General features: G+C 40.4%; 1 protein-coding gene across 3 annotated transcripts in view; it reads left to right on the top strand.

Annotated features, from left to right (window-relative positions):
- The first annotated feature begins 1,400 nt into the window (after positions 1 to 1,400).
- DYNC1LI2 (dynein cytoplasmic 1 light intermediate chain 2) overlaps positions 1,401 to 18,875 on the top strand; it is a 28,352-nt gene continuing 10,877 nt past the window's right edge. The window contains exons 1-8 of one of the 3 annotated variants that reach the window (XM_050903964.1): positions 1,401 to 1,510; positions 2,456 to 2,529; positions 2,952 to 3,068; positions 9,338 to 9,568; positions 16,246 to 16,412; positions 16,756 to 16,849; positions 17,419 to 17,554; positions 17,897 to 18,008. In XM_050903964.1, the coding sequence (XP_050759921.1) occupies positions 1,416 to 1,510; positions 2,456 to 2,529; positions 2,952 to 3,068; positions 9,338 to 9,568; positions 16,246 to 16,412; positions 16,756 to 16,849; positions 17,419 to 17,554; positions 17,897 to 18,008 (1,026 nt within the window). In that variant the 5' untranslated portion in view covers positions 1,401 to 1,415. The remainder of the gene's footprint in view (positions 1,511 to 2,455; positions 2,530 to 2,951; positions 3,069 to 9,337; positions 9,569 to 16,245; positions 16,413 to 16,755; positions 16,850 to 17,418; positions 17,555 to 17,896; positions 18,009 to 18,875) is intronic. The other 2 variants (XM_050903962.1, XM_050903963.1) reach the window with 2 other exon arrangements.

Genomic DNA, 18,875 nt, shown 5'->3' with positions numbered 1-18,875 from the left:
TAAATATTGGCATATGTATTTGCAGAATATGAGCCAAAAGGACTACCGAGGAGCGGTACACACAACAGGGAGATCTTGGTCTGTTACACACCACAAAGTATTTTTCCAAGGACTCAAAAGCCTAGTGTAGACAAGCTGCTCTTTCATCTATTGACTGAATGTGTATTAGTAATCTGTATTATTGTGGCCTAAATATATTTCAAGTGGAGAGAATACGTAAGGTGCAAATCTTTACGTGACATAAAGCCAGAATATCGCAATACTGACAAGTTACCTAATCTTAGGTATAATGCAGGTTGGAAGGGACCTCTGGAGTCCGTGATCTAATCTCCTTTCAAAGTTAGTGGAGTTGCTCAGTGCCTTGTCCAGTTCTGAAAATCTTCAAGGATGCGATTCCCACAACCTCTTCTGGTGCTTCAGCTACCCTTGCAATGCAAGTTGCTGAAAAAGACTTCATTGAAACATTCTTGTGTAATCCGAAAGGGACAAGTCAGGGAGTAGAAGCAAGCAGAAATCTGTTGTGGGAATTTGTGCAAGTCAATCTTTTTCTCTCCTTTTGATTGACTGTACAGTCTTGGTGATCTTATTAATTTTCCTGCATAAAATGCTTTGCAATCCACGCATAATGGGCATAATAAAAATATAATGGCATAAGAATAGTTAATGTAATTTTTAGGCTGCTCAAGCTACCCAGCCGAGTATTTCAGCATTTTGAAAAGCTGAATTGACTGAGAAATCATGAAGGAAAGCATGTTTACAGAAAAACTTGCTTTGTAGTTCTATTAAAAGAACAAAAATTATTGGCGGGGCGTGAGAATTTCGGTGGTAATTAAAGCTTGCTTTAGTAGTAAATAATTCATAACAGGCGATTTCATCTCCACACATGCATTAATTCATTTTCCACGCTACCCCGGGTACTCCTGCGCACCAGGGCCGCGCAGCATCTGCAGCCAGGGTAGGAGCGGGGGCCGTGCCCGCAGCTCGCTGACAGATGGCGCTCCGCCCGGGAGCGTTTCCCGGACGGCGGTGGCTGCACGAGAAGTTACCGGGATTTACGCGGCCGCTGCCGGGCCGGGCCCCGCCGCGGAGAGCGGCGGCGAGCGCCTCGGACAGGGAGCGCAGCGGCGGCCGCGCCTCGCCGGCACCAGGGGGCGCTGCCGGCGGCGGCCCCACCCGCCGCGGAGGGGCGCCGCCCAGGGCGGGGAGCGCTGCCGGGGCTGCCCGGGCGCCGCCTGATCGGAAAGCGACGCGGCCGCGGCTGGCGGCGGCGGTGCGCCTGCGAGGGGCAGGGGGCGGCGGCGAGCCGCGGCGGGGCCGGCAGCGCGGGGCGCCCGCACAGGCGGGCCGGGGCGAGGGAGGAGCGGGGTCCTCGGCGGGCCCGGGTGAGGTCACTCTTTGTGGCTGCGGCTGGCAAGATGGCGCCGGTGCTGGTGGAAAAGAAGCTGCTGGGGCCGGACGGGCCCGGCGGCGCCGAGCTCCCCAGCGAGGAGGAGGAGGGGCAGAACCTCTGGTGAGCGGGGCGGGGGGGGCAGGGAGAGCGCCTCCCGGGCCGCGGCATCCCGGCGGTGGAGGCGAGCGGCTGCTCTCGGGCGTCCCGCGCCTGTCACGGCGGGGTCTCCCTGCTCTGCCGACCCGCCTCAGCCCTCCCGCGGCGGGCGTGAGCCCCTGCCTCGGCCGGGCTGCAGTGGAGCGTGCGCCCCGCTCGGCCGGGGCGGGGGCGGCGGTGGGCGCCGGCTGCGGGGCCGCGCTCGGGCCCCGCTGACGGGAGCGGCGGGTGGCGGCGCCGCGGCACGCAGCTGCCTGCGGCGAGGGCCGGCCCGCCCGGCCGGCCGAGGCGGCGGGGCCGGTGAGGAATGCGGTCCTTGCCGGCTGTGAAGGGGCTCGTGGGGTGCGTGAGGGGAGCCCCGCGCCGGCATGAACGAGGCCAGCATCGCTGCAGGGAGAGGGAGAGCGGGTGTGCGGAGCCCGAGAGATGCGGCTCTGCGGGAGGTCTGCGGGACAGGCTCCAAGAGACTCGATCTCGTGTTTTCCCGTCGCTTACCTCCGAGTAACGCTTCTAAAAATACTAATAATGGCAGAAAAAATTGTGTATAAAATACAGTAATGGATTGTGGGAAGAGTTAGTCATCAGTTGAAAAGTACTGTTTTGCAGTAATGTGACCTCTTATATGGGAGAAAAACTTAAAATGTTACTGCACGTGTTTTAAAAATTATAAAAGCTTTTCTCAAAAAGGTGGCGTGCTTTTGGTCGTTTAAAATGAACTTAAATCGTTAACTGTAACATCACATCTAGTTTGTAAGTAGAATGAATGTAACCGGATTGGTCCGTGCGGATCTGCTGAGCTCATCAGTGCTGTCAAATGGGCAATCTGTGGGTTGTGTTTGTGTGTGCGCGTGCATATGTGCGTGTGTCTGCGTGCACGTCAGTCTAACAAGAATGATGCTGCTGTTCTAGGTCCTCAATACTGAGTGAAGTTTCTACCCGGTCAAGATCTAAATTGCCATCGGGCAAGAATATTCTTGTTTTTGGTAAGTAACATATGCAGGCAGGTGGGTGGTTGGGTTTTTTTTGTCGAAACAAAGCCGGTTTAAAACAATGATAAGAACAAACTGACACATCAGTTTGTTAAAATTAGATTATGTAATATGATCTATGGTATTATTGTCTTCAGGCGGCTGATAGATTTACTTTCTTTTTGGTTTACGCTGTTAGATTTATAACATATATTTAAACAAATGGAATGTAATAGAGAATAATTAAGTGCTTCATTCTTATTGTCATGGTATAAGCCATTGGATTTAGCTGGAATACTTGAAAGAAAATAAATAAGTATGGTCCAAAAACGTACAAGGATACTTCTGATTACTTAAATGTGTTTTGAAAAATCTTTTCGATGAAGTTAAAATTAATTCTGAAAGTGTCTTTTTTTCCTGTAAAAACTTACTGGCAGGTGATGATGGTTCAGGTAAAACCACGCTTATGGCTAAAATACAGGGAGCAGAGCATGGCAAGAAGGGAAGAGGGCTGGAGTACTTGTATCTAAATATTCATGATGAAGACAGAGATGGTAAGTTCATTTTATATGTAATCTCTTTACTGTAATTAAGTAGCTGACATGCTTTTTTAATAACTGTGGTTTCATCAGTGTATTTTGGGTTACGCCCAAGTAGCTGTTTCCCGCGTTGTTCTGTATGTTTTAGAAGCTATATCAATTTCTTAAAAGTGAAATGTGTTTTACATTCAGTGTACATTCTCCATCTTGCCCTTCTTACAGCTTCCCCTGTGTATGAGGAAAAAGTACACTTGAGCAGCTCTCAGGATCCATTTACTTTTAGGGTGTATACGTTTGCTGATGTTGACTTACTAGCAGGTATATTGTCATTTGGTATGACTGCTTGATAACTATATAAAGTGGTACAAGGGAATTTCATTCTCTTTACGGATTTCTGGGCGTGGGGTTTTGGTGTTTTCTTGTGGGGCCTGTGTGCAGAATTTTGGTTAACTATAACTGAGATGTTTTGCTACAGTTGAATGAGTGAAGAACAGAACTTAAAGTCAGAATTAGTATTTCCTTTTCTCAAATTGGAGCTTGTCTCTGCCCCTTTTCTTTCTCTTTGTTGCTGTTGATGGTTGCTCTACTATATGAGAGGGAGATGATGAAAAGAGACAGTTTAAAAGCAGGTCTAATGATCAGAGTAGTCCTAGTTTTGGGAATGTTAGGGACAGGAAGAGATAAGGAGTGAGTTCGTTATCCTTCTTCCTAAATCTGCCTCTGCTTGTCTCATTTTGGGCAAACTGCTGGACCTCTTTGTGTTAGTTTCCGTCTTCAAAAATGGGGAATGACAGTCTTCCTATTCATGACTTCCTTCTGAGTTTTCAGTTCAGAAGAGGGAAGCAATAATGGTCGTTCATCCATGTTGCTGAAAACAAATGAACTAGGAAGATCCTATAATGGTATTTTGGAAATGGAAATGTACTGAAGGCTTGCACGGGTGATTAAGTACCATATGTGACTGGTTGTTATGGAGATTGGTCCTGCACTTACATGGTAGTAAACTGTCTTTGGATACGAAGTTAGGTGCAATGAAAGGATGAGTACATTGCCTGTGTCTTCAGTGGCCACCTAATCTTGCAGTTCCTAAAAATCTTTTGTGCTGTAATTTTAATTGCTGACCCATTCTTGGCTTCTTGAGGTTCTTGCCTGCTTTCTCATCAGGCACAGTCTTCTTTAGTACTGCATAAATACTTTAGGGGAAAAAACCCGCTATGATTAGGAGTGTTAAGGTAGCCTGTGACATCAGGCTTCTTGCAACATCAAAGGAGATGGTATTATAAGCAGAAAAATGTTTGATGTGCTATTCTTCCTGGTACTGTCTTTCAAACCTCAAGTATGTGCCTACTTTGGAAATATCTTGGGGCTATTCCTGAATATCTGGAAGTGATAAGTATTTGAGGTGATTAGGAGAAGCCTGTCATAAGAACTCAGGCAGCACTAGCAGGGAAAAAAGAGACCTTTTTGACTACCAGACTTAGCTGGAGAATTCAGGTCTTCATGCGTCCCTTTAATGGATGTGTTAGGGTCTAATAATACATGCCTTCTTCCTTTCTGTCTCCTTAGCGTCATTAGCAAGCAAAAGAAATAGTTAAGTGGGTCAGGACCTCCCAGCAGGCAAAGATAACACTCTTCCTTCTCTAGGACAGGTTTGGGTTTGTTTCTTTAAACTCTTTGCATGCTCTAGATGTGTGTATGCTCAGATACAGATTTGGGAACAAAGCCTTTATAATTGACCCGCAGTTCTTGGAAGCCATAAAGAAACTCAAGGTAGGCATTCAGGAGCTTACTATCACATATTAATTTTTGAGGGTATCTGCTTTTTATTATACCCCAACCTATTCAAGACCAGCAAACCACAAGGATTTCCAGGGGTGTCAAATCAACACTGGTAACTGAAACTCTGTAGTGGAGTGAGAAGATCTTTTCAGCTTCTTTCCCAGGTGCTAGGAGATTTCTTTGCTCTCTTTGCCTTTTTCTTCTTCATTTCAGAAGAGTTTATTCTGTCCAGGAGAAATATTTTGGTCATAGTGCCGAGTCATTATCTACCTCCCATCTCCCTTTGGAAATCTTAAGGAAAATCTTCTGTGTTGCTTCTTATCCTATCCCCCCTCTCCCTTCCTCCTTAAGGGAGATTTGAATCTGGCTGCTCCTACATTTGAAGTGGAATTACTCTAGATTGCTAGGTGCATATCTTAGTTTACAGTTACTTTTGTCTTTTCCCCTAAAGATCAGATCAGTGATTAAATTGTTCTTTTTTTTGTAGAAAAGTTAAACAAATGCATAGAAAGCACCTCTTTTTTGAAGGACCCCTGTGGCTAATACAGGTGCCCACTAACTTTTTGGTTTTCACTGTCATCTGCTTGTTTATTGGCAGTGGCTGATAACTAGCTTGGATGGCAAGATACACGTCACCACCGTGTTGGTAATTAGCTGGTTCAGTTCTGTTAGATGTTAGTTGTTCAATGTAACGTGCCGTACTTTGGTCCCTAGGTCTCAGGATAACTTAGAGTAAGGCCACTACTGAATCTCTACCAGAAAAATCTCCTTCCTAGGGTACTACCTCAAATGCTGCCTAGGCTAAGGCATTCGTTCAAGAAGAGGTTTGGGGATGCCTGAGAAGCAATCCTGAGAGAGAGAGAGGATTCTCCTAGATCATTAGCCTCAGGTACAGTGTCCTTGGAGCACATGGCTTCTGCATACATGACACCGTAGTTGATCCGGATGAAAGCACTTATAGCACTAGCTGTAAAGTTAACTCAGAATATTAAATGACCTTGGAGCTCAGGCCCGAGAGTCCTCTGTTAGTGGAATTTCTCAGGGAGTGTGGCCAGTTTTAATTTTTTGCGTTTCTTTGTGATGAGCAGATGTTTTGTGTCTATGCTGGTTAGTCTGCTTTTGAGAGCTGAGAATCTTAATTCGTAGGAGGTAGAAGAGAGGCTCTGCATAATTTTCTTAAAGGATGTGTATTTCTAGAGTAGCTTTCAGAGTCTCTTGCAGTGATGGGGCAGAGTTAAAGTGAGGATGTACAGCAAGACATTGAGACAAAGTACATCGACTGGTTTTGTAGCGGTACTGCATGGGTTAGCTGGCAATTATAAACACCATAGAGAACTTTCAGTTGAACTGCCTCAGATTACAAATGCAATACAGTTGTCCTGACTGTGCCAAACGTACCAGTGAAGTAGAGCCTGTCTGTTGCCTTCTTACTTGTAACAAAATCAGGTAGTCTTGGTTTTTTGCCTCAGGTTTGGACTGGCCTCAGTCATATCATATGCATATTCCAGTTGAACTGGTTGTTCCAGATTGAACTGAGTACTGCTGGTACCCTGGTTTCTAATGGGAAATTGTCTTCTTGTCAACATCTTTAAAGTAATTCTCTTGAAAATTATTTTTTCCTGTTTCGCTTCTCTTCACAGCTTGGACAAAGGATATCTAATTACCACTGATACCCTTTGAATAAATGCAGGAGATGTAGTTGCAGTTCACAGAATCAACCATCTGCAGTAAAATTCATCAAAGCTGGAAAATCTTTTTCATGGCTAAAGGGATAATGAAATATTGACAGGATTTAGAAATGTAGTTTTAGCAGCTATTGTAATAGTAGCACCTGCTTTTCCAACAGAATCTGGTAATTGTTTGCTCTGTTTTGGTGTCTTATGTCATAGCCACTATGAAAGGCCCAGTTAACATTCGCATCATATGACTAACTAGGAGCTTGACGTGGTGCTGACAAAGTTGAATTTGCCATCAAGTCCTTGCCAAATTGCGAACAACCAGTACTGTATTTTTAAAGTATATAAAAGTGTGTTTTATATTTGTAGCAAATGTAAATCACAAGCCATACCTCTTTACTGTAAGAAAGGAGGAAAACCTTTCATTTTTGTACGTTACCTTTTTTTTTAAGTACATTTTAATGTGAGTGCTAGGCTGCCAGTCTTCCTAGCAGATTGATTTCGTTTGAGTGATAGTTCCAACTGCATTCTAGTTCTACCTCTATTCTAGTTCCCGTCTGTATTCTAGATGTTAAGCAGAAACAAAATCCTTAAGTAGGACAAAGGTGTTAAGGATTACAAAGCCTTTGTAAGCTTTAGATACTGGCTTAAAAAAGTGACTTAGAAGCAGTGAATTAGGATATTTATTAATTTTTGTTACTTGCTAAGGTGTGAAAGTCTTTTCTGTGATCAAAGCACTCGCCACAGGGGAAAGTATGAAAGTGCTGATGAGAGTTGTAAACTTTCATAGACTATAGGTAGACTTCAGTTAGGTTTTTAAAACTTTCATACTTGCTTCAAGGAGCCAGTTGTGCATAGACATAGTTAATGTCTGTTAATAACCTTTAACTCATAGAAAGCTCGCAGGGTTTTTATTCACTGGTAGATTTCTGCTTTTGGGAGTATACAAAGGATGCTTCTGGAATGCAGAGGATAATGGAGTCCTGCATAGATGTTTCATTTACTATTGTGTAATAGTAAATGTGTAAATGTGTTCATATTATGTCCTAGCTTCCTTTCTGTTTTTCCAAACTTTTGCCAGACTTTCCCTCTGTCCTTAGAGATCTCCCGATAGCTTTAGATTCCTACATCCAGTGCTGTGAGAATCCTGTGTGATATCAGTGAGACGGTTTCCTGAAGTGGGGGGGAGGGAGGGTGGAGACGATGAATATGCAAAGGTGCATTTCTTAGATACACAGTGTTTATTGTTAACTGTTTACTGCAAAGGGTAGATCTGAGATGTGCAGTTGGAAGTAAGAAGATATTTAAATTAAAAGCGTAACTGTTGGCCTATTTGTGTGATGACTGATGTTTGAATGTCTTATGACAGCCTAACAGTACTTAAGTAGGAGCATAACAGATGCTAAATGAAGACTGCGCACGTTATAGCATCTTGATGTAATCTGTCTGTAACTTGGCTGTTCAGTAATTTTATCCAAGACCTAATTAGAAGGGTAGTATGTATATCTCTGTACTCTTTTCTCCTTCCAACTTCCTTAGTCAAGTTTTTGCCTTTTTCTAGAGCCAGTGTTTTTGATCCTGATGGATTCTTTCCTAGAGTAAAGTTATGATAGCCACAGCAACTGGATTTATTTTGTGAGGTTAAAAGATTTGGAGCACAGGGCAGGGAGATACAGTGAGGCAGAGTAATTATGAAGCTCAGTAGCTGTTTTGAAAATCTGGGCTCTGCAGTGACTGGTTTGCTGATCCACGTATTTCAGAATTCATGTATCTTGTATGTAATACCTGTGGAGACCCACTGTTCCCTCTGGACAGCTGTAATAGAATAGGGAATACTTTGGAAGAGGTACTAGGAAGAGTCTAGAAGATAGAAACAAATGGAGTTGTTCCTTTTCAGGAGGAAGTTCTGAGGATAATTTAATTATTTTCTCTCTCTTTTTTTTTCTTTTCCTTTTTTTTAATTTGGACAGAATTGGTTGTTCAGAGTACCTGATATGTCATTCCTGGGTGATGCTCCATTTTCAGTTTCTTCTATTCTTGCCAAAGTTCAGGTTTGGGGTAAAACTTCTCATGCCAGCTATCTGTCCCAGTTGATTCCCCTGCCGCCCCTTGCATTTCAACAAAAAATGTCCAGTTGCTGTCAAAACACTGGGGGGGGGGGGAGAAACACAAAAAGTAAAATACCAGATCGTTTGCCCAGTACTCACTCTGTAAGGAGCCTGCAAGTAGGAGCCAGTGTTAAGTCAGTGTGAATTAAGAGCAGGTAGCACAACTTTAAAGTTTCGTAGGTTGTAAGTTTATCCTGTGTTTGCTCCTCCTACTCCTGTGCTAGAAATCTAAGCTGCTTATTGCTTTTATCTTGTTGGCAGCTTATTTCTCTTGTGAGATGTCTTTAGTATGTTAAAGCAGCTTATGTGTCTGAGGGACACCTGCGGGTTCCCTGCTGGACTCAGCTATAACCACCCTCTTTTGAACTTGGAGTTACATATGCGTCACATGTATTTTGGTTTTACTTGGAATATACATATTTCAAATTCAGGAATGTTGCGCAATATCTAAAAACTGTTGTATCAGCTGTCCTTAGTAAAAGCCAAAGAACAGAAATTATTTTTTTAAATGGAGCAGGAAAAAAATCCTGTTAAATGAAAGTATCTACCGAGTGATGTAGGCATTTACACATGCACCTGTCTTAAAAATAAACAGGCAAGATCTGCTGGTAGCTGGGCTTTTGTCTTCCATTTAACACTGATGTACTCATCTGTTTACTCATAGACTAGCAAAGCAAAAAGTTGGCATCTGTTGAGTTACAGCTGTACCTTTTCCTTTCAGATCATACTCGCTGTAACGTTTGGATTCTGGATGGAGACTTATACCATAAAGGGCTATTGAAGTTTGCAGTTTCTGCAGAATCCCTGCAAGACACCATTGTAGTCTTTGTTGCAGATATGTCTAGACCTTGGACTGTTATGGAGTCTTTACAGAAATGGGCCAGTGTCTTGCAAGAACATATTGATAAGATGAAAATTCCTCCAGAAGAAATGAGAGACATGGAACAGAAGTGTAAGTCTATGCATCCATACATTCTTGTCTTCTTTTTTTTTTTACTAGCTCTTGCAACTTTCTTTTGTAATGATAAATTTCTTCAGATTAGTGTTTTGAGAATGGGTTGGATAAGAATTACTTTGAAGTTGTGATTACAACTCTAATTCAAATAGACTCTATTAGGCTTTAAAACAACTCTTCCGGTTTTGCTGTGCTAACAAAACATCAGGTGAAGTAATAGTCTAAATCCCTTGCAATAATGAGATTTTGATAATTTGATTTTTAAAAAGGCCAATTTTTAAAAAATAACTCCATACAGAATCACATTTTTAAAAATAGTGACAAAACTCAGTAACGAAGTAAGCTGTCTGCTTTCCTGTGGTATTTAAGCCAGGTCCCATTCCCATACTGTGTTTGTCTTCCAGTAGGTCTCTTTGCCCTTGTTTTTCACCAGGCTCAGACTGTGATCCTGGTACATCTAATTGTCTCTCACTACAGCCATTCCTACCCTGTGACTTTAGGGATGTTGTATAAATTAACTTTCTTTCCTGGCATATCTGTGGCAGGAAAGAATCTGGCACTGGCAAGCAGTCATCGCTGCAGTATTGCTTCCTGCAGCTTCTTTTCTTTCCTAAAATAGTTTTGAATGTTTCTTGAGAGTTTTTTCTGTTTTCATATTGAATTACTCCAACATAAATTCCTTCAGTGGAAAAGCAACATGCATTCCTTTTCAGCTGAAGTGTAGATTCAGACTGATCCTTGCTGGTTGCTGCTTTTGTTCAGGGCTGGTGGCTAGCTGTATTGGACTGTTTAAACCTTGCAAATACTGTCTAGTAGCTTCCTTAGATTCACTTTAGGGAGCAGTGTAATCTGTTTGGCCTGTGAGCATTCAGATGTATTTGTACGGCTGATATCCTTTCTGAATGTTACTTTCTGAAAAGGCTTGTGCCTACAGCATACTAGCTAGAGTTTAACCTTAGTGATTAAAACCACCTGGGTTTGATCACCAGGTTATATTAAAAAAAAAGTAAAACCTGACAATTTTTAAGGGAAAAAGCTTTTTTTTTTTTTTTTTTTAAATGTGTGAGAGATTTTTTGGGAATGGGAGATGGAAAGGCGGTTCTACTCTCAAAATACAGCAGCTAACCTGATTTGCACTTTTCTGAGACATACCAAATTTTATGGCAATCCAAATAAATGTGAAGTTTGTGCACTTAACTTCTCTTTTCAAAAGTGAATTTTTTTTCAGCCTTCACTAAGAGTGTACTATGTGGAGGAGCCGGTTACAGCTATGACAAAGCTTTAGCACCGTGTTTGGGGAGCTTAGAAGACATTCCAATAGTATTGTCTTAGAGATTTCTAAATTAAAGTATCGTAGAAATTCCTAGGCTCTCTTGCACTTTAATAGAGTTGAGGGAAAAGGAAAATTTGAGAGCTGCCTAATTCACACGCTTGCAGGACTGTGCTGCTGTCTTATGGCTGAGCGGTGAACTTCAGTCCAGTATCAGCATGCTGGTAAAACAGGGGCCTTAATGTCTCCACTCCCAAACTTCTGTCTCACTCCTTTTCTCAGTCACTGTGTAGGACACTTGTGTCGTCTCAGATGCTTGTTTTCTGAGTTCTTGCAGACTGTCCCTAAGGCCAGATCTGTGCTCAAAACTTTGGCCACCATAGCTTGTAATTCTCTTAACAGCAAATTGTGCTACAATAAATTCCTATTATAACTGTGGCTATATTAGTGTAACTCCTTAGACAATAGAGAGCACATGTGTGTGAAGAATGCCCTGTGACTACAGTCCATCAATAAAGCTATACCAGCAAAGTTTTCCTTACTGAAATCCTGCTGCATATGCTTCCTGAGATAAGCTGCCACTTAGAAAATGAAGAATCACTGTGTTGCAATAGCCTGGATGTGAAGAAACTGGGATAATAAAGCACATATGCAAAGCAGGCAGTCAAAATATAGAAACGGTGCACAGTGAAGAGATGTGCTAAATTCATTCCAGTAAAGCCCCACTGCAGCATGATGCCACATGGATGTATATGTTTCTTGACTTCAGCTTGCAGAAACGTATTCCCTTATGCTTGCTTCTAGATGGAAGCTGGGGCATGTGGACCAAACTGGATGTCCACAGTGCTTTCCCTAGCTGTTACACTCAGTACCAGTAACCAGTCGTTCTTGTTGACCCTGGGGAAACATTTTCTAGTATTATCCCATTAGCATCCCTTTAAAGTGCTGCTAGGTTGTTCTTTCTCCATTACTAAGATCTTATTAACATTTTCCAGAAGTCCTTTTGTTAGCTCACCATTCTCAATGGAATTGACCTTTGGGCTGCTTGTCTTTGCTTTCAAGGCTTTCATGGCCTTTCTCCACCCAGCCTTTTGTCTTGTGTTTGCTGTTTGAGATACTGACTCTTGGCTTTACTGGGTGGATGACGCTAGGCTCCATCTGGTATATGAGAAGCTTTCCTTTTGTGTTCAAGAGCTTCCAGAATGGGAGGCAGGACACACATACGGAAGTAACAGTCTGCCTTGAAAGAAATTGAATTATTCAGAGTATACCAAAAGCATTGTTTGTCTGCAGTCACTCCTATCACTGAGCTGCTCTGGAAATTCCTTGCTAAAAGCTTGGCTAGTGTGGATTCAGATAAATAATGTCAGTTCAAATGTTCTGATTTAATTCAGGCCCACTTATGATAAATTATTGTTTAAATAACACACATTTGAATAATTATTTCAGGGAAGATCTAAATTTTGCCTCCCTGTTTATGACAGCAAAGCAGAAAAGACGACTGTCAAGAATCAAGAAATGCAGAGAGGAAGTATACTGGTAAAATGGCTATTATATTAATGTCCTCTGGAGTGTTTGAAGCTAAAGACGTGAAACACAGTAACATATTTTTCTGAAAAATAAGTAGTGTCCCATTCAAGCTGAATTAGTTTCAGGTTCTCTGCCTTCTGCCTCCCCCACCCCACCCCCCTGACATACACCTGAACGAATTCTTAGGCTAAAAGATAAAAGAAACTTACTTTGCCCAGACATCTTTTGTCTAGGTATTCTTTTCACAAGACTAAAATTTATGATCAGTAGAGATAGTGCACAAAAAAGCTAAAAGCTGCATGAATTGATTGTGAAATGTCATCAAGTGTAAATATGGAATGATTGTCTCAGAAAAATTTTCTGCGTTTTTCTTGTTCTGCTATTCAGTGCTTTTGTGATCTATGTAGTTAAGTAAGTTGTAGTGTTTGTCTGCCATTTCCATATTACAGTTAAACAATACTCCAAGACTGAGAATTTTATTGTTAGTAGAACAATCAAACCTAAGAATAATTGTGGATTGCTTTCTTGGTGGTACTTCGAGTCAGTTGCTCCTGTGATGTGAATGATACATATGTTCTTGTTATAGTTAGCTTTCAGTAGTTTGTGTAAATAAGCAGTAACATGAGAACAAAACATGTTAACTGGAAACTTGCATTCATTTGCTGTGTTAGATGCAAATGTCTAAGTAAAAGATTTTTACCTGGATAAGCCACAAGTTTGGTAGATGAATCAGCACGCTGTAGCGGAGGTGTGATTTTAATGGCATATCATCACCTGGTGATAATCTTTCAAATGTAATAGGCCATTCCTAGTACTCGACCTTACTGATAGGTAGCAGAATATTACTGATTTGTCAGGTGAACAGTTGTTTTTCTGGCTTCCTATTTTATGTGCATCATCTTATCTCTATTGCCTGTTCAAAAAAATTTAAACCAAAGTAATTTTCCCCTACTTCTTAATAAAGAAAAGAGTTATTTCCCATACCATGTAGAATGTGATTCCTTAATGTGAATTAATGTGGAGGAGAAAATATTCATAGCTCACTAGAAAAAAAGGAAAAAGAAAAGATTTATACAAGCTGTTTGGGTGCATGATGAACTTTATGTCCATTAAAAGTTTGGGAGTGGAGATCAAGTGAGAAATAGATATGGGAGGTAAGGAAAAAGTACTAAATTGCTGTGTGACAAAGAAACACTAACTGGAGTGAGCTGCTTTATTAGCTGCTTAGAATGCAGTTTGTATATAAGAGGTAGTCTGACAGCACTTGTGATATAGGTTTGCTTGGATTTGACAAGACTAAATTTTGAATGGGAATGGAGGTTGAATGAGAGTCTTTAAAAAGTTTTAAGAGCCTATCACTAACAGGCACGTAAACCACTTTAATTCAGAAACAAGTGTATCTGCGTTCAAGATACAGTAGTTAGAGGTTCTTAGTATAGCTTTTACCTTCTTTTAACTCTAGTAGTTATTTGTTCAGCAGACGCCCTTGTTAACTAAAGCTGAGTGTTTTCTGTAGCATTTCTTAGTCTCTAGTCAGGGATTAATGCCAGACCATATGCATTGTTAACAATCCACAACGACAGTTCATCTCCACAGTGAAGTTTTTTTCTCCCTCCATGCGTGGATGAACCAGAGTGAGATACAGCCTTGTTGATCGCTGGTCTGTGGTGCATGGTGTTTGGTACTGCTTATTCTTGGGGAGAGGGAAGAGTTGGGAATCTCGGCTCTCTAGGATTATGGTCTTCATTCCCATTCAGCAGAAATTCATGAGGATGTGCCATCAGATTTCTGAAGTTTCTATGTTGCATCTGCTATTATTTATATTAGTAAAATTCTTGGGATATCTTGAATAATGATTTGTATCATGTTGTCAGAGTCTTACTGTTTTCAAGAGAGGCTTTTCTTTCCCAAATTTGAGGGGGGTTATATTAATAGATGTCTCAGTAAAGAAAAGGTTTTTCTGCTTTGATAAGAACAAAACCTAGGAAACTAATACTGTCTGATTATAATGCTGTAGTAAATTGAGACCAGTATTGTCAAATATTCTTTTACATCTGATTAAGTCAGAGAGGCTTATCTGAATGATTGTAGTGGATGTAAATGGTATTCTTTTAACTGCTGTAATACACTTGTCTTCAGTAGGTTTTTTCCTATCCTGAGCGAGGAAGAGTCTGAGTAATGAAATAAGTACTTTTTTAAAACCCTTTGCTAGTTAAAAGCTCTGGAATTAATTTGCTTTCTGTGAGATAGTAAACATATTTAATGTGCAGAATGTATAATGAAATTTTGATTTCCAGTTGCTGAATATGAAACAGTACTAGAGGAAAGCATCTCTTTGAAAGCATTGTTGTTTCCTCTCCACCAGAAGTCACTGCCTCCCCAAGTTTAAAAGCAACTGCATTCAAATTTCTTTTTTTTATTTAGTTGACCTTGGGATATACTGAATTGGTGATTGGAAGTCTTATGGTCTATATTTAATGTGGTTTTTTTAAGCTTTTTTCTGGACGAGAGCTCTCTTGTTTTCCACAAGAATCACACAATTTTATATTTGAAATAAAAATCGTAGATTGTGCAGCTTTGACCAGAAGTGTTTTTCTGATTTGTTCTTTCTTCCACATACCCATTCTATTGCAGGAATGATTCCTATTTTGAAAAGGTACAGTGACTTCATTTTGCAAGATTTGTATTATAAACTTTTCTGAGGTTTTACCATTTCCTAAACCTCAGAAGTATCAGATGGCCTGCAGTACAGTTGCAGTTCCTTCCCTGTCACATGGATGGATGTACTGAACAACACTCTCTTTGTGACTGTGCTGGGGATTGGGAGCTTTTTGAAGAGTTTTCCTTACTGTACGTACAGTCAGCCTGCTCCCACTGTTTCTAAAATAAAGACGCCTTCATGGGAGCAAATCATGGAGCTTTGCTTGCCTCTTTTCCTGGGGGCTCCTCATGGCTGAGCAAGGAGGAGGCTTCAGGTGGGATTGTCATGTGAGGGAGAGCCCTGGGCCTTTGGGCAGTGCTGTGCCTGGGGGCAGACACATCCGGTAGGCAGATTTATCTGGTCTGTGGCTTTCATCCTGAAAAAAGACATAAAAGCTGTAAGTTGCAGCCCAGTTTTGATAAAGCATGCATGAGGTCACAGTGTGCTTCCAAAATGATGTTAATACTATTTCTTAGGCACTTCAGTATTTGATAGTATTCAATATTATTGGAACACTCATTGTTGCCATAAAATTAAAACATTGAAAACATAGAAAGCATCTAGTTTCCTCTGGACTCCATTGTAGTTTTCCAGAATATAACTGAGTCTCTTCAGGTAACATTTGGAAGTCCTTGAGTCTGTATTTATGCAGTGTATTTTTTATATTTCTAGCATTGGATTACTGCAACAGAAATGTAGAGTAATAGAAATTTAAATGGAGTAGTAGTTTATAAGAAAGAGTGGCTGTTTCAGCTTGGCGTTTTCCGTGTCCGTTCACATTTTCACCATGCTTTCTTCCAACACCAGATACAAATTGCACCGAGTGTAGGCCATGTTGCTAAACTACATTTACATTTTCTGCTGTCACCTCCCCTATAATGAAATGCATTCAGTTGAGGAATGTGCATTTGTGCATACTATAGCTCTTGCAGCTAGTTTTGATTACTTGTAATGGCTCCAAATTGCACTTGATTTAGCTTGCTGTAAATTTTGGTGGAGTATTGTTGTGTTTGAAGGAGCAACAAGGCTTAAGCTTGCATTCTGTTCTCATGTAGTGCCTCGTTATAAAAGGAGGAAAAAAGCTGAGATTTCTAGTTAGTTGTAGATTAATTATGATTTAAAAAGAAGACCTAGTTCCTCTGTTGTACCTTAAGAAGATCTCTCTCTTAATAGTTATAAAGGAATTTCAAGAGTATGTAGAACCTGAAGAAGGCTACCAAGGATCACCGCAGAGAAGAGGCCCTTCTTCTGGCCAAGAGGATGAACATGTTTCTTTGCCACTTGGAGAAAATGTGCTGACTCACAACCTTGGTATTCCTGTGCTGGTAGTTTGTACAAAAGTGAGTTTCTAGTTCTGTTTGCCGCTATGGAAAAGTTTAATTACTTTTCTTTTAGAAGGCATGCTTTATACAGACATGCAAAATGAATTCTGGATTAATAGTAAAGGGATTTATTTTAAAAGTAAGCTTCTGTCATCAGTGTCAATTTTTAATTTTGCAGAAGGGTAATAACCTTATCAATTATATGTTAATTACTTTATCTTTTGATTTATTGGTGGCATTTTAAAACCAAAGGCTCAAAGTAAATGTGATGTGTGTGTGTAATATTAAGGAAGATGTTTTAAGATGTGCTGGGACTAAATTATTGGGTTTTTCTGGTTTTGTTTTTCTCCCTTTCTTCCAGTGTGATGCAGTGAGTGTACTAGAGAAGGAGCATGATTACAGAGAAGAACACTTTGACTTCATTCAGTCACACATTCGTAGGTTCTGCTTACAGTGTATCCTTTCCTGCGCTGAAGAGATTTGCTGTAATCTGGAAGCAAGAAAATACATTTTAGTGTTGAATTGCACATAAAGTTAATCTGAGAAATTGCACTTCAAGATTGCTTGGTATTTTGTTATTTAGTATGTAGCATTTGTTGTTTTGAATATGTTGAGAGATGTTTAAAACTTTATAGTTTTTAAATTGTGCATGGGATTTGGAGCTTTTGTTCCTTTACAAAGGATTTGTCTTGCATTTTGTGAGGTGGTTTTTCTTGGTTTTCCCTTCAGAACTTGCAATTTCCATGTAAACCTGAGATCTCAGCTGTCTCTTAAGTTTTTGACTTTTTCAAAGTTAAGTGCCTGGGAGGGTAGGTAACTTTTGTGTATGTCAAAGAAAAGTATCATGAGTCTTCTCTTGTTATACCCCCTTCCTGTCCCTGAATACTAAATGGCTATAGCTTTTGCCTTGAACTACTTCTTAAAATGAGGTCTAGCAGATATCTGTCCATTAGCTCCTGTTGTGAAATTCTTACTATAATTTAAAAACTATATCTTACATAATTTTCCTTAAATAAATAATCAGATGGGGCTGCCTTGATTTATACATCAGTTAAGGAGGAAAAGAACCTTGATCTGTTGTATAAGTACATTGTACATAAAACATACGGTTTTCAGTTTACCACACCTGCCTTAGTGGTAGAAAAGGATGCAGTTTTTATGTAAGTCAGTTGTATAAGCAGCATGGTTTCAGATTGTTTTCTATTAAGCACTACACTTCGTATAACATATATATAAAAATAACTTGAATGGTTTGTGTCGTTCAAAAGCTTCGTATATGAGTCTTCTGAAATCCTGAATTAAAAAGACAACTTAGCACATATTACTTGGGTTATTTGACTCAGAGTATACCATTCCAGCTTTTTAGTATCTTTGGAATTTAGCTGAGAATTAGGACTGACCTATAATAAAATTGCCCTATTCAGGTAGAGGGCGGTAAATAAGTGGTCTCTCTGGAAGTGCTTTTTGTGACTGAAAAGGCAAAGCTTTCCTTCTTTTTATAGACCTGCTGGTTGGGACAATGAAAAGAAAATTGCCATTTTACATGAAAACTTCACAACAGTGAAACCAGAAGATGCATATGAGGACTTCATTGTAAAACCTCCTGTAAGAAAGGTAAAAAGGGGTAAATATTCCCTGCCCCCCCGACAAATAAGTGCAGTTTGCTTGAATGGCTACTAATAACTATTAATATTGAAGAACTCCAAATCTAAATGTAATTCTTTTTTTTTTTTTATCCCAGCATGTGAAACATCAGGCTTTCATTTTCCAGTTGTTTAAAATACTGCAAGCAAACACAGAAATCATTCACCTTAGAGAACGAAAGGCAGTCCAAAAATAACCATTTCACATGAACCTTTTTGCATGTGTGGGGCAAAAACACTTTTTGAAAATGGAGAATATGGTTGTAGGACTTCAACAATTTACATATATATACACATGGCATTGAGGTTGCCACGTAAAGGCAAATCTTGTAAAACAAGACAGTAAAGCACTATTGCATTAACATATTATTAATGACAGATTTCTTCATGTAAGGCAAGAGCAGTAAATAATCCATATAAATTCTATATATTGCTAATTTTGTGAGTATAGGCACACAGGAATAGGATGTGTGTGTGGATATCCAATAAAATGGATAATATGGAAAATTTTAAATGAAATTGTATTCTGATCTGTATCAGGAAGCTTCCTCTACAACTTTCTTACACGCTTAACGTTTCTAGCTCAAGCCCCAGTATTTCCAAAAGGGAAGAGCTGTTTGAAGCTTTCATGTAAGGGAAAGGTTTAATCCTGTTGTTTGTAACTCATGGCACCTGTAGGAAATAATCATTGCCTAATAGCAGTGTTCTGACTGATAAGAGTTAGTGTAATGCTTTTGGGGGCTGAGGGATTGAGTGTGGGCTCTGGTGGAGTAAGGTAATCTCAGGTCTTTGAAGAGATGCTGATGAGATTAATACCTAAACTTAAAAAGGTGAATGT

Source organism: Gymnogyps californianus, chromosome 12, assembly GCF_018139145.2.
Source record: "Gymnogyps californianus isolate 813 chromosome 12, ASM1813914v2, whole genome shotgun sequence".
In the NCBI taxonomy this organism is placed as follows: Eukaryota; Metazoa; Chordata; class Aves; order Accipitriformes; family Cathartidae; genus Gymnogyps; species Gymnogyps californianus.
This window is presented reverse-complemented; position numbering and strand designations above follow the sequence as displayed.